The sequence below is a fragment of the Saccoglossus kowalevskii genome, chromosome 2, assembly GCF_978046115.1.
Source record: "Saccoglossus kowalevskii chromosome 2, keSacKowa6.1, whole genome shotgun sequence".
NCBI lineage: Eukaryota > Metazoa > Hemichordata > Enteropneusta > Harrimaniidae > Saccoglossus > Saccoglossus kowalevskii.
This window is the reverse complement of record NC_140642.1, coordinates 39,178,035-39,192,778: the sequence shown is the minus strand read 5'-3', so window position 1 is coordinate 39,192,778 and position 14,744 is coordinate 39,178,035. Positions and strand designations below refer to the sequence as shown.

At 34.2% G+C, this 14,744-nt stretch overlaps 1 protein-coding gene across 1 annotated transcript in view; it reads left to right on the top strand.

The window, feature by feature from the left end:
- Positions 1-14,744, top strand: part of LOC100376569 (uncharacterized) — a 43,956-nt gene that overhangs the window by 27,177 nt on the left and 2,035 nt on the right. The window contains exons 4-10 of the mRNA XM_002734153.4: positions 5,991-6,108; positions 9,154-9,230; positions 11,316-11,575; positions 12,185-12,358; positions 13,051-13,135; positions 13,265-13,394; positions 14,492-14,619. Of these exons, the coding sequence (XP_002734199.1) occupies positions 5,991-6,108; positions 9,154-9,230; positions 11,316-11,575; positions 12,185-12,358; positions 13,051-13,135; positions 13,265-13,394; positions 14,492-14,619 (972 nt within the window). The remainder of the gene's footprint in view (positions 1-5,990; positions 6,109-9,153; positions 9,231-11,315; positions 11,576-12,184; positions 12,359-13,050; positions 13,136-13,264; positions 13,395-14,491; positions 14,620-14,744) is intronic.

Below are 14,744 nucleotides of genomic sequence, written 5' to 3'. Positions count from 1 at the left end.
AAAAACGATGATTTTTTCCCTAAAAACTGGCGATTCGCAATTTCCGAAATATAAACGACGGTTAATAGTAACCGTGGGTAAAACTGAGTGTGGAGGGAGAATTTAAACACCTTTCTCGGTCGCCAACATGTCTCATCGTTCAAACCCTAGGCCTTTCATGGTAGTCTCAAAGTAAACCATGCCCAATAACCAGGTACACGACTTAACGATCACATTTTTGGCTTTTCGAAAGCTACTACTCAAAGAAATATGGATTACTCCAGAATTGCAACATCGGGGTTCATCCTGAGTAAATGACAAAATAGAAAGGATGCGAACCACGTTGTGTACGTCACGGTTCGCCATGCATTCTGAATTTAATGCGAGTTTTCTCATAAAACTAAAAGCATGAACCAAACTACCATGCCAATCACGATTATTATGAAATGAAACACACCTTTTACACGCATATTTTAAAGAATATCGTCGACGTCCGGTAAAAACACTCTGGGCTTATAATCGTGAATGCTCTCAGCACGATAAATACCAAGTAAAAATATATGGATGAGCTTCATACTCGGGAGGGGCTTACGATCGGGGAAGTACGGTACTTTAACGTAATTGGGCTTTCACTCTCAGAATACTGTGGTTCAAACGCATAAAACTCTAACCCAAGTTATAAAAAGCACATTGTGCATATAAAAGTTGAGTTTATACTAGTAGTACACAATGCTTGGCAGCATGAACGGCTATGTGCAATGGCGTATACGAATGCGATCAGATACTAAAACGTCATAGCTTTGAAAAGTACCCGGATGTTAAACATGTTCGTTCGTTATTTATTCCCCTCCATGAATGGCCTCCATGGCAAGCACTTCAAATGCCTATCCAAGCTACAGTTATAATCAAAACAAAATTAAACCACTGCAATATTATTTCGAATACATTTTAGAATATACACAACTATAAATTAAGGCCGCATTTAGGTTCGCTTTAACTGTATTGTACTGTGCATTCATTGATATGGTTAAACAGTTAAACATTAACATTTAGAAGAGGTACCGGTAAGTAGGATGATAAGCAAATTATAACATCAGGAAGGAATAGATCTGAAGTGAATTTTATTGAAAAGAATTAAATAATATATTTATAATAACAAAGAACTTTCAAAAATTTGATTGAGGAAAACAGTAGCATGCACATCCTGGGTAATCTAGCTGAAAAATAAGAAAGATGAGTTTAATATACAGTTTTTTTTTCACCACATTTCTCCATATATGCCCTAAAGGTAGTTGCAAGAGGAAATGCTTTTCAAATTATCATTTGTGAACATGCAGCTGTCAGGCAAGTCTTGCATTATAGTCAGTTTTTAAGGAGGTTCAGGTCGAATTGAGGATTATTTATCTTGTTCATCATACTTTAATATTATGGGTTCATGCCATCAGGATACCAAAAATGAAATAAAAAAAAAATTGGGGTTACCAGACTTTTTTTCTTGATATAAAATTTGATTGGAAAATGGTAAACACTGTCGTTTTTACACTGTTTCCATGGTGAGATTATTTTTTAAAAAGTTGCTCAGTGACATGGGATGCATAAGTCTTATAATATTATTGCCATGAAACCTAATATTGTGAAAACATTTCAAAAAATTGACATATAATGTAGGAAGTTCATCAGATGATAATAGTTTTTCCATAATTTCAAATGAGAGGTTATCTCCCATAATGCATTGCATATATGTGCAGTAACATGCTCAGTAGTGCAAAATTTGAATTTCGGTTACAGTGTTGGGACGGAAATCATAGACTTGTACACATTTTTCGAAGAATATGCATCTGTAGTATGCGCAGAGATAGCACAGTCATAGTATCGGTATTGACCACTGAGGAGTAACATACTGTCTGTGGTGAAATAGTGAGAAACAATGCAGTGTGTACACTCACACATCAACTGTCATGTTGTCTTCATAAACCTTGTTTGCATTCCCTTGGAAATAACTTTTAAGTTGGATTCCTACTTTGCTGATCTGTGATGTACCATCCACTGATCAGTTTATATGCACCATTAAATCAAAATTGTGAATGAGTAAGGATAAATTAACTGCAGAATTACAAATTTAAAACATCCTTTTAAATTAAGCCAAAGTTGTTAAAAGTACATTCACTAGTCAATTTTCAGTTTTTACCCAACATTTCTGTCCCAATCTTGTGAAGGAAAGTGGAGAATATAAACGGGACTATTTTTTAAATTTGTGATGAAAAGTATGAATTGGTGGTGAAAAGGTTAAAAGGTAAAAATAGTTTCATAGAGAGTATAATGAAAGTTATATATTTAGCAGGAGATATAGCAATGACTGTATTCATCACAATAATAATTTATCATTAATACAACATTCCTCAATGTAGATTTGTGGTAACCCATTAAAGTTACACTGATTGATCTGCCTTGGGTTGACTTCACAGTTAACCCATGCTTGGCAACAACTAGCATATTTGTACATTCCTGCACATTCATTTTCTTGTATCCAATATCATCTATGTATATTCATATCAGCATGTGCAATAATACTTGTATGAGGTATTTAGATTGTTTTCTCTGTTTACACTCGCTGGTATATACTCCATCCACTGTGATGAAAGCAATCATTTAATTAGAAAAAACTTGACAGTGACATTGCTGAAAAGTTTTTTTATTTAAAATATTAGGACTGTTGTAAGCATTAGCTGTATCTGTGTGAATAGCTTTCCCTGGAATAAAAATTGACGAAATATAAGTACAACAATGAAATGTCTTTTGTCATCAATGTTAATTTTTCTCGAGGTTAAAATAGCGTGTTATTGATGTGTTTCAATATACTGTAAAATACTTTATTTTAGCTGGAATTAATTTTCGCTGAAAAGTCTTTTTGTGTCTTTTGTATGGAATTTATTTTCACTGATTTTTGAAAAGTTGAATATAGGATAAAACGTATATTCACTGGATTATTAGTCCCTTTTTTAGGCACAGCCTCAAAAGGGGAATATAGTTTCTTATTTCCAGTTTCCATCTATGAAGTCTCTAACATTTTCTCAGAAATTTTGCAGCAGATATCGATGAAACTTTGCAGGTTGATGACCAAGTCTCTGTTGAATATGAACATAATTTTTTTTTCCAGATCTGAATATCCTAAGTGGGTCTTTTTTGTTTCATTTTCATCAAAAGCTACCTCTCCCAACAACACTGAAAGAACAACCGAGCATGCTCAGAATAAATAATTAGGTTAGATGGTAATGCTAGGGTTTTCAGTGATCTCATGACCTTGATCTGATTCAGTGACAGAAATGGACCACAGTCTGGTTTTTGTTGGGTTTTATGAAAAATTAATGCTGAAATCTTGAAAAAAGTGGTCAGAAATGTTGTATATCTTCAAACTGTAAAAATTGCATTCCATTATAAAGAGCCATCAGTGAAATACCAGGCGACAAAGTTGAAGATCAGTGAAAACACTTCACAGTTATTAGTCCCCGTTCGGACGAAGTCCGAAAACGGGGACTTATAATTCGGTCTCCGTTCGTCCGCCCGTGCGTCCACCCGTGCGTTCATGCGTTCGTCCGGAGTCATATCTCAGAATCCCTTGGACAGATTCATTCATTCTTTGCATGTGCCTAGTACTTTATGTGGGAAAAATGCACATTCAGTGGTTTAGCGATTCGATTCAAAATGGCCAACTGGCAGCCATCTTGTTTTTTGAAAATGTTGTATTTTGGACATGCTTTGTCAGTTTTCATTCAAACTTGGTACATAGATTATACATGTTAGGATACATGTCCATGGTGATTTATTTCACAATTGGATCAAAGATGGCCGACTGGCAGCCATCTTGTTTTTTGAAAATGTTGTATTTTGAACATGCTTTGTCAGTTTTCATTCAAACTTGTTACATAGATTATATATGTTAGGATACATGTTTATGACGATTTATTTCACAATTGGGTCAAAGATGGCCGACTGGCAGCCATCTTGTTTTTTGAAAATGTTGTATTTTGAACATGCTTTGTCTGTTTTCATTCAAACTTGTTACATAGATTATATATGTTAGGATACATGTTTATGACGATTTATTTCACAATTGGGTCAAAGATGGCTGACTGGCAGCCATCTTGTTTTTTGAAAATGTCGTATTTTGAACATGCTTTGTCAGTTTTCATTCAAATTTAGTACATAGATCATACATGTTAGGATACATGTTTATGACGATTTATTTCACAATTGGGTCAAAGATGGCCGACTGGCAGCCATCTTGTTTTTTGAAAATGTCGTATTTTGAACATGCTTTGTCAGTTTTCATTCAAATTTAGTACATAGATCATACATGTTAGGATACATGTCCCCGACCATCTGTGAGTTCCTGAGTCTGTCCGTCCATCTGTCTGTCCATCCGTTCGTGCGTGCGTCAGTCTGTCCAGAGTTATATTTCAGAATCCTGTGCACTGATTCCGTTCATTCTTTGCATGTGCCTAGTACCTTATGTGGGACATATGCACATGCAGTGGTTTAGCAATTCGATTCAAAATGGTCGACTGGCAGCCATCTTGTTTTTTGAAAATGTTGTCTTTTGGACATGCTTTGTCAGTTTTCATTCAAACTTGGTACATAGATTATACATGTTAGGATACATGTCCATGACGATTTATTTCACAATTGGATCAAAGATGGCCGACTGGCAGCCATCTTGTTTTTTGAAAATGTCGTATTTTGAACATGCTTTGTCAGTTTTCATTCAAATTTAGTACATAGATCATACATGTTAGGATACATGTCCCGACCGTCTGTGAGTTCCTGAGTCTGTCCGTCCATCTGTCTTGTCCGTCCATCTGTCTGTCCGTGCGTCAGTCTGTCCAGAGTTATATTTCAGAATCCTGTGGACCGATTCCGTTCATTCTTTGCATGTGCCTAGTACCTTATGTGGGACATACATGTGTATGCACATGCAGTGGTTTAGCAATTTGATTCAAAATGGCCGACTGGCAGCCATCTTGTTTTTGAAAATGTTGTATTTTGGACATGCTTTGTCAGTTGTCATTCAAACTTGGTACATAGATTATACATGTTAGGATACATGTCCATGACGTTTTATTTCGCAATTGGATCAAAGATGGTCAACTGGCAGGCATCTTGTTTTGTTTTTTTATGCGGTATCTTGTATGTGCTCTGTCAGTTTTCATTCAAATTGTTGTTTATAAATCTTGGCCAGCTTCAGTTGTATAGGCAGTGAATAAATGGGTCGTACCATCACAAATCTTTGTAGAGGGGAGTCAGGGCTACATTTTGATGGGAAATATAGTTGTGTTACTGAAACAAACCCAGGTCCTCCTAATATACAAAGACCTGAATTAACAAAGAAGTCAAGTTGTTATTGGAAGGACATCAAGGTTTACTCAGATTTATGAATGCAGTTTCTTGAGCATGTATACATGTATGAGACATAGTTTGGTTGCACTTGGACATGGGTCAATGTAAGTTTTCAGTTATCAGTACAATACTAGATTAAGGGAAATCACTTTATGATGAGTTGTACCCATATGGAGTACATATTAATTCAATTGTTTGCAGATGTTCTATGTGTTATTTTAACATGAGTATTTTATAATTAAATGATGGGGACTGACATTCATGTCTTGAATTTTCACTGAATCTTTCCTTCAGCGAAAATAGCAAAAATTATTTTCAAGTGAAAATAAAGTATTTTACATTAAGTTAATAATAATAAATTACTGGTTAATAATAATAAATTACTGGTTAATAAAAATAAATTACTAGTTAATAATATTTTGTGTAATGAAACAATGTGTTTTACATGATACAGAATTGTATAAGAATTGTACATCAGGGTGACCAAAACCCTTGAACGTGTCAAACTTTAGAAGAAGGAAAATATGCAGTAATTTCACAATATTTCTTGACCAAATTAGTAAACTTGGTGTTTTTAATATTTTATTTTATAACATTTTTTTTGTATTGTACTTCAGCTTCCAAGCCTGCTGCCACTACAGTTTCCAGTCCAACTATACAGCCAACCAGTCATACAGTGATCTCATCCGTGTCATCACATCAGAATGGACCAGTACTTGAAGATGATGCTATGCGGTAAGTATAGAAAAACTAGTTTTATTAAAATCCTGTTTTCTATAGAAATAATGAGTTCACAGGGAAAAAAAAGTTTTCAGTAGAATTTGGTTGAACCATGTGAATTGTCTATTCCATGAAATGTATTCGTTAGTGTGATTAAACTTTTCACCACCAGTTCTCTCTTTTCATCACAAATCCACAAAATAGTGTCCTTTATAGTCTGCACTTCCTTTCACAGGATTGGGACAAAAATAGCCAATTTTTTTTAGTAAAAGCTGAAAATTTCCAGAAATATAGAAGAATATAAGAAAAAGTGCAGAAAAATGTAGACGAGAAAGTCTGGTGGAAAGGTTAACATATAAAGACGGTTCTAATAATTTGAAGTTTAAAGTTGTCTAACTAATCCTACAGCAGGCAGTTACTCCACTCTCTTTGCCAGATACTATAATTGTTTTGTAACATAAATGAAACTTCAGTTCTGAGCAGATACAAAACACATAATGTGGATAAGAAACTTGATCGAAACCATACAAATTTCTAAGTTATATAATACCACAGACATATAAGCTGTACAGTTGCTTCAGACTGGTTTGAGTGATTGGGTAACATTAATTTTTCATTGCTAGGTTTTAATAGATTTCTCACCAACTAAGTGGTTTTCTCATCTTTCACTTCGTAAATAATGTCATGGGGAGAGAATCAATTGAAAAGTAATCTTGTTTAAATACACATATTTCTGATAAAAAATAATATGAGAAGAAATTATTTTTAGCTTTGCTCTGACTGTCGAGTGGAGCTCATCATATGAGTGATTGTCCATCAGCGTCCATGTCAATGTTTTACTCTTTCGACTTCTTGAAAACTACAAGCCTGAATGCTTTGATATTATGCATATATGTACTACCTGTGGACCTCTCTCAGATTTGTTCATTTTGTAATGATATCTTCAATTCTCTAATTTTGGTGAAGATTTTTGTAATGTTTGGTGAAAAGTGATATTTTCGACTTCTTGTTGAAAACAAGTCTGATTGCTTTGATACTATACATATTGTTCATTTTCTAATGATATCTTCTGTTCTTTAATTGAAATGTGCATTGCTAACAGCGGAGCTATCTCAGCTGACAGGCTGCTTGTTTTTATTTAAAATAATTCTGCAGATCATAAGTTGCTGATTGTGTTCACTTTTGATACCACTATTATAAACCACTTATCGTAGACAAAAATTTGCATCTCGGTGACCAACATACAGCAGTAATATTCATTAAATTTTGAAGCTTGTTTCATATTTTATCTTGGTAGGAACAATAAACCATGATTTCTCATTAGTTACTGAATTTCACTAGTTTGTACATAGTGTAAATTTCATTGGGGTTCTTAGGGCATTGCAGTCACAACAGCTTATGCACAAATGTTTTCCTCAAAAATGAAATTAAAACATCAAATCATGAAAATTAAATATAATAAGATTGCTGTTTTGACACCCAATAATAGCAGTATTTGATTAAATAGTGCACAGACTTTGCGTAATCCATATATTATCAATGCTGCCAATATAACCTTGTCGCACACCACCCTCCACAATGTGTCACGACACAACTGTCACAATCATGTCAGACCACCCTCTACGACTCAATTGCAGTTTGATTTCATATCTGTTGGTGCATTCAACCTATATCTTAAACAAGCCTGGACCGATATCTTTCAAAATTGTACATCTTGTGAGACGTATACATGTTCGTTTAACATATATGGTGAAATTCCTTCTAATTGGGCATACCGGTACAATTGTTTCCAGGGGAAGAGGTGGTTGAAAAAAAATCCTAGGACAAATAAACGATAAGCGACATTTTCTGTACAGCAAGGTTCTTTTCTTAATACAAAAATGTGCAAGACATTACGTTCAGCTCTTATTGAACCACATTTTGTTTACACATACTCTGCATGGTTTCAGTTTATACCACAACATACAAGATATAAATTACAGACAAGTCAAAATAAAATTGTACAATTCACTTTGAATCTCTCTCCTAGATCTCACATGGGCCTAGTAGAGCATGACAAACTCAATATGTTGCATGTCAAAATACAGTTACACACAATTACGATTAAATCATGCATTCAATATTAAGAATGAAAAAAGCCCTGAATATTTCAAAACGGATTTCAATGAATTTTGAAATAATCATGCCTGCCACACAGCAGCTAGTGCTACTAATTTTTGTGGATCGAAAATTTGAATATCTGAATGGAATTATTACACATTTAAAAAACTCATTTTAAAAAAGCTTGAAAAAATTACTTGCTGAACAAGGTAAAATTAAATAAATTACAATTTTAATATGTATGCAGATTTTTTTAATTAGTTTTTCTGTATTGGTTATGTAATTTGCAATGTGTAACTAACAGTATATGCATATCAATAATATACGTTTGCTGGCTGGCTGTTGTAAAGTATGTCACTTTTGAGGACCCCCCTGGGAATAAGTTGCTATGTGACTTTTGTTAGCTTTTGGTATGACCATAACTGTACTGTATTGTTTTGTAAAATTTATGGGTTTTTTTTCCACATATGTATGCATGATGAACAAATAAATTAAACTAATTAGCCAAATTAAACTAAACTGGTGACAGGTTCCAAGTTACTGGTAGTTCCCCCTTTCAATGCTGATTCCAGTACTAAACTAAATCCAAGACTACCGGGTACTACATGAAAAAATCATTCTGGATTTTACATGTAGTTGGATCTTAAAAATTTGAGATAAATTTAAAATGAAATCTGAGATAAAAAAAGTTTAAAAGAAAATTGTCTGCATAGTGCCATCTCCTCTGTATTTGTGACAATGTATCCGGAGCTCTCCGCAGCGCTGTGAACTTTCCTGCTTTTCTAGCTACTCATTAAAATCATTCGGGGTTTTATTCACACTGAGTGGTGCTGGTTTTTGTCTATTCTGCTTCTGAAATCAGAGTGAATTTACTGTAATAGTTCCTTGGTTTGTGGACAGCAAACACTGGTTTTCAGCAGCTCATTATCAATCTTTGTATATTATTCTTTTTCTCCCTAGACATGAAATGCAACCAGCTGAAACAAGACCGAGATACGAGACCCCAGTTCCACAACCAAGACGTCCTTCTGATTCAAGTAAGCAATTCATCTACCTTGTAACATTACTGCTCAACCTATGACCTTTCAAAACTAGTTTCCTAATCTATCTAATATTGTAAGCTTTTTCTGCACTTTCTATGTAATATAGTTTTTCAATTTAACAAAATTTTGCGGTTTCAAAATTACTGTAGAATACTTTATTTTCACTTGGAATTTATTTTCGCTGAAGGGATGATTCTGTGAAAATAAAATCCAGTGAATATATTTTTTTTCCTATATTTCACATTAAACTCATCAAAAATCAGTGAAAATAAATTCCATACAAAACGCCCAAAAAGCCTTTTCAGCAAAAATTAATTACAGCGAAAAGAAAGTATTCCACAGTATATATATATATATATATATATATATATATATATATATATATTAATTGAAATTAAAGTATATTGGGACTGTGAGTATTAAATGCTTTTAAGATGGATTAAACTGCTGTCAATAAGGATTTTATCACATTTGGCAGACAGATTAAGGAAAACACTTTTCATATTTGTAATTTGTTTCTTGAAGTGCACAGGGTGTTAAAATATATTGGTAATTTTTGTCCATGAAAGTACAAATTGTGTGCTTGAGTTTTGTAGCTGTGTAGCTACATTAAAAGATAATATTTTAGCAAACTGTTTGTTTTTGTTACCTCCGTGACCTTATGCAGTGTTGTTAAGAATCCAGACTTTATGTTCTGAGCCGTGCAATGGAACATATCTTTCACAAAAATAACATCACTAAGGCTCTGCTGTCTTGATTGATTTCTTGTACATGTATATCAATTTCTCTGAGCTTCTGTAACATATATTACTTTACACCTAGCACCAAAAACAATCATTATTAATCATTTCGTGATACGCCATATCTGTATTCGTTCCAAAAGTATCTACTACACACTTTCCTTTGTTTTGGGGTAAACTACGTCACAACAATATCGCATTCAAAATTATTGAACACTTTCCTTTGCTAACATTCGAACTAAAAAGTACTATAGCGTATGCAAATAGATTCCTGTCACCGAACACATCGACCACAGTGTTATTTGGGGCTAGTTATCTCTCATTAATTTATAAAGCTATAAAAAGATGTATATGTGTTAATAATATTTTAATATCTTAAAAATCAAATAGAGATTATGATTTAAATTGTACTAATCTTTATGAGCAAAATATACTGTGGAAATTATTTATGTACATGTATATGTGTCAGAGTCCTGAAAAAGAATAAAAATATGGGTTGGGTCTCAGCTATGGCATTCAACCTTCTTCCCAGACCTCTTCTTCTTTATTAAAATTTTCTGATAGCGCCCTCTAACAGTGATTATACATAGTCATTTGCTCTTACCGGTACATGTATCATCTGTGCCCGCTTGTACCTAATATTTCAGCAGTAATAATTTGATATTTTCTGTACAGTGGGCAATTTTTTTGAAATCATATTTGCTATATACTTTGCTATAGGAATCATGAAGCCTACTCATGAATTCAAGTACCCAGAATTTACCTATTTTTTAAAGAAATTGTACTTCTGGGAAATATACGATTATTGACTGAAAAAAAGTTGGGGTAACCAGCTTAATTTTCAAGAAAATGGTGGTTGTATTTTAGTGGATAGTGGCCATTTTGGCAGAAGTATAGTGCTTTTACCATGGGTTCCTATGGCAGAGATATTATGCCATATCTCAAATTGTAGCCTGGTGTAATAGGCTGAAAAAATAATATATTGTGAATGATAGGGTTATTGTTTTCCTAAATAATTTCAAAAATATGGGTTTTAAAAAGTGTCAAAAAATGCAATTGTTTGTTAAAAATAGCGATTTTTGAAAAAAACATCTCTATATGCGTCACTGTAACACACGAAAGAATGGAATTTCATGGTGCCATGAGACACGAGCTTCACATTGTCATGCGAATTATGACCAACTTCCTCAAAAATGATGAGTAGACTTCCACTTTAATATGCATTTGTGGTTCACATTTAAATATCAAAATATTTTGAAAATACTCTCTTGATTTGTTCTGTAAATCAAAGTAAGAATATAGTTATTTTATTTTTCTTCTTTATCTTCAACAATTTCAGGTATTACAGGAGGAATGACAGTGCACACATCTTCTACTGTAGTGTCTCAGTCTCCAGCCATCCCTCCAGCACCACCGATGCCCTCACAGACTGTTGTCGCAGCACCACCAGCCCCTCCTGCACCACCAGCCCCTACAGGAGGAATACCACCTCCTCCCCCGCCACCTCCACCACCAAACTTGGGGTCGTCATCGAGTGGCGGAAATGCTTCTGGTTTCGCTGGTGCATTAGCTGGAGTGAGTCTTAAGAAAACGGCCAAGGTGAGGGAATTATTAATTTTGTAACAAGAGTTAAAACAAATATTTATGTGGTAGATGCAAGATTCAGTTGAAACAGAGTAGCAATCAGAGCTTAAAAAATGAATAATTTAGACTGAGACTGAATGCGTGAAATGTATATAAATGTTTAAAATTAAATTACTTAGAATTTAGAATTTGTCAATCAAATAAGAAATCTTTTGACTAATATAGAATTGTTTTTTGAGATGCACACAATGTGATCCACAGTACGGAATATTATTGATAAAAATCTGTAGATGCTTTGTAAGACAAGAAATAAATTGCATTGTATATCTGTGGAAATGCTAAAAATTGGATACCGGTAATTATTAGCAATTATAGTTGGACATTATCCATATATGTAAGTTTCATTAAAATTTGATAAATAGTTATTGAGTACCATAACACAGATGCATTTACACTCATAGATAGGGTAACAGCAAAGTCTCTAGTTGTATGCTTCACACACAAGAGTCTAAAGAGGTGAACATGGCACATGGCATAGAGTAGATGACTACAGAATTATGTACATATGTACAGTAATTATGTACATAAGTTGTCATTCTTAACAAACATATTTTATTTTTTTAGCCTGCAGAGCCAAGCCCCGCTGTCACCGAAAAAACAGAGAATGAGCGAGAAGGGAGGGGATCTGTGTCTAACGTAGCACCCCCATTAGCTGGTATGGGAGGTATGGGGGGTATGTTGGGTGAAATGCAAGCCATGTTAGCAAGGAGGCGGGCACAAGCCGATGCATCTTCAGCTGTAAGTACATGATATGGATTGTAATGCATATGATAGAATCAGAAGGGTATTAGCAGTAAATGCTCACAGAAATATAAATTTAATAGTATTCATATTAAGCATTTGAATACCATTATTTTTTTATGCCAGAATTTGGGTACAACATTGTTATGTATTTTTCTGTAATTACTTCGTTATTTTGGATTAAATGAACATAATTTCTAATTGGCTACAATTCTTGATTCATTTTTATGCAAGTTTATTTTATAAAAGTTAATAAAAATTTACTTTGGTGTTCATAGGTTTAAAAGAAATTTGAACATGTTCATAATTAGACAAACTGAATAACAATTTCAATGATACAAAATTGTAAAACTTTTTCCTGGGTTGTAAAATTCCTAAAGCTCTCTAAAATGTTTGGCACTGGTGTGTATTGCTTCATGTCGATGAATAAATTAAATCATGATTTACCAGGGACTTAACATAGAGAAATATTTATATGAAACAATGAATTCTCTAATATGCACATACACTTATTGCAAATTATTGTAGTTGTAAATTGGGGTTAGGAATTTGGTCCCTACCACTCAGTGTGTGCAGTAGGAATATTTTAATTTATGATAAATCTCTGTCCAAATTGTTCTTCAACAATGTGTCCATATTGCATCTCTGTGAGTGATAAATACATGTGTATACAATTTTTTTATTTCTAGGCAAGTCCAAGTGGAAGCGGTAGATCATCACCAGTGTTAAATAAAGCTGCGTCAGTTGCTTCAGCCTCATCTACAGCAACTTCAGGTACAATTACTGCGACATGTTGTCTTCTTTAGTCCAAATTTCCTACTTTAACATAGTTTTCAATTCAACAGTTTTCCCAAATCCAATTAGTCATATTAACACTTGTACAATTTGTTTGCTTTACTTCAGATGTTCGTAAACCTTGGGAGAAGGAAAACAAAGTAGCTGCCAACAAGTTTACTGCATCATCACCAAGCCAACCAACCACTAATGGTACGACAAATGTTCCATCGAGTGGATCACCAAAAATGATACGAAGGTATGTACTGTAAAATATTTTACTTTCACTTGGAATGTATTTTCCACTGATTTCCGTGATTCAGTGAAAATAAATTAGAAATGCCGAGAAGGAGCAATGGGTCAATAAAAGCAGTTACTATAAATTTGATTGATAGAAAATGATTTTATTGACCACTAAACAGTAAAATACTTAATTTTCGCTATATAGGTTATTTTGATTCAATGATAGGCATATGTTTGGAATACATTGTGGAGTTTGAACTCGTTCAGGATACAGTCTTTGAATAGCAGTCATTGATAGCATGTACATACACAACCATGCTTTGTGTATACAATTAATAGTAGTGGTGTTCACGTTAGAGATCTCGGCACGTGCCGAGACTCTGGACCGAGTCGGCACGTGCCGAAACTTGTGTGTGAACGGTCGGGACCGAGTCGGCACGTACTGAAAAGAACCCGAAACTCGGCACGTGCCGTGATTTGCTGCCTGAACGCTCGGCACGAGCCGAAATCACGCCCTCGGTGGTAAATCTAAGAAAACATAAGCTGATTTATACTAGTATGAAATGACGATGATAGGAAATTCAGATATACTAGTATATGATCGGATGCTGTAGGAATGAATGAAATGAATGCAAACCGTCGTCAGCAACGCTTATTTATGTGCTGCTGCAACCGCTATTTTCTTGCAATGCTAAATTGACATGAAAAAAATAATTGTGTTTGAATCTTCTTTGCCGTTCATGTACACGATGGCTCGTAATAAACACCATAGTAATAAATGGATATAATTTTACTATAATAATTATTATTATTATCATATGCGTTTCATTTTCCATGTTTGGGCCAACAGATCGACGAATTAAGGCGTGATTTCAGCACGAGCCGACTCAGTCCTAATTGGGCCCTGAATAACGTGAACGCAACTGCTGTAATCCCTCTGCAAACACAACGGATTAAAAATTTCGGCACGTGCCGAGATCCCGTAACGTGAACGTAGTAACTGTCACCTACGTTATAGACTAACAACTAGAGACCCTAAAACTGTTGTTGTTGGTGCTTTCACCAAAGTATTGATGTTCATTGTTAATACGTATGACAATAACTTTATTACAGGGCACGAGGCGGATCAATGTCAGTAATACAAAACGGTTTACAGGACTCTGATTTAGAGAGACTTAAACAAGATATCCTGACCGAAATGAGAAAAGAAATACAACAAGCTAAATTAGAAATAATTGAAGGTAAACATGCTTCAAATGTAAACATATTTTTTTTCCAGGCTTTCAGAAAAATGTTTTGAAGCTGTTTTTGTCTGGTTGTATATTCTTTAATGATTATTAATGATAAGATCAACTATCTATCTTTG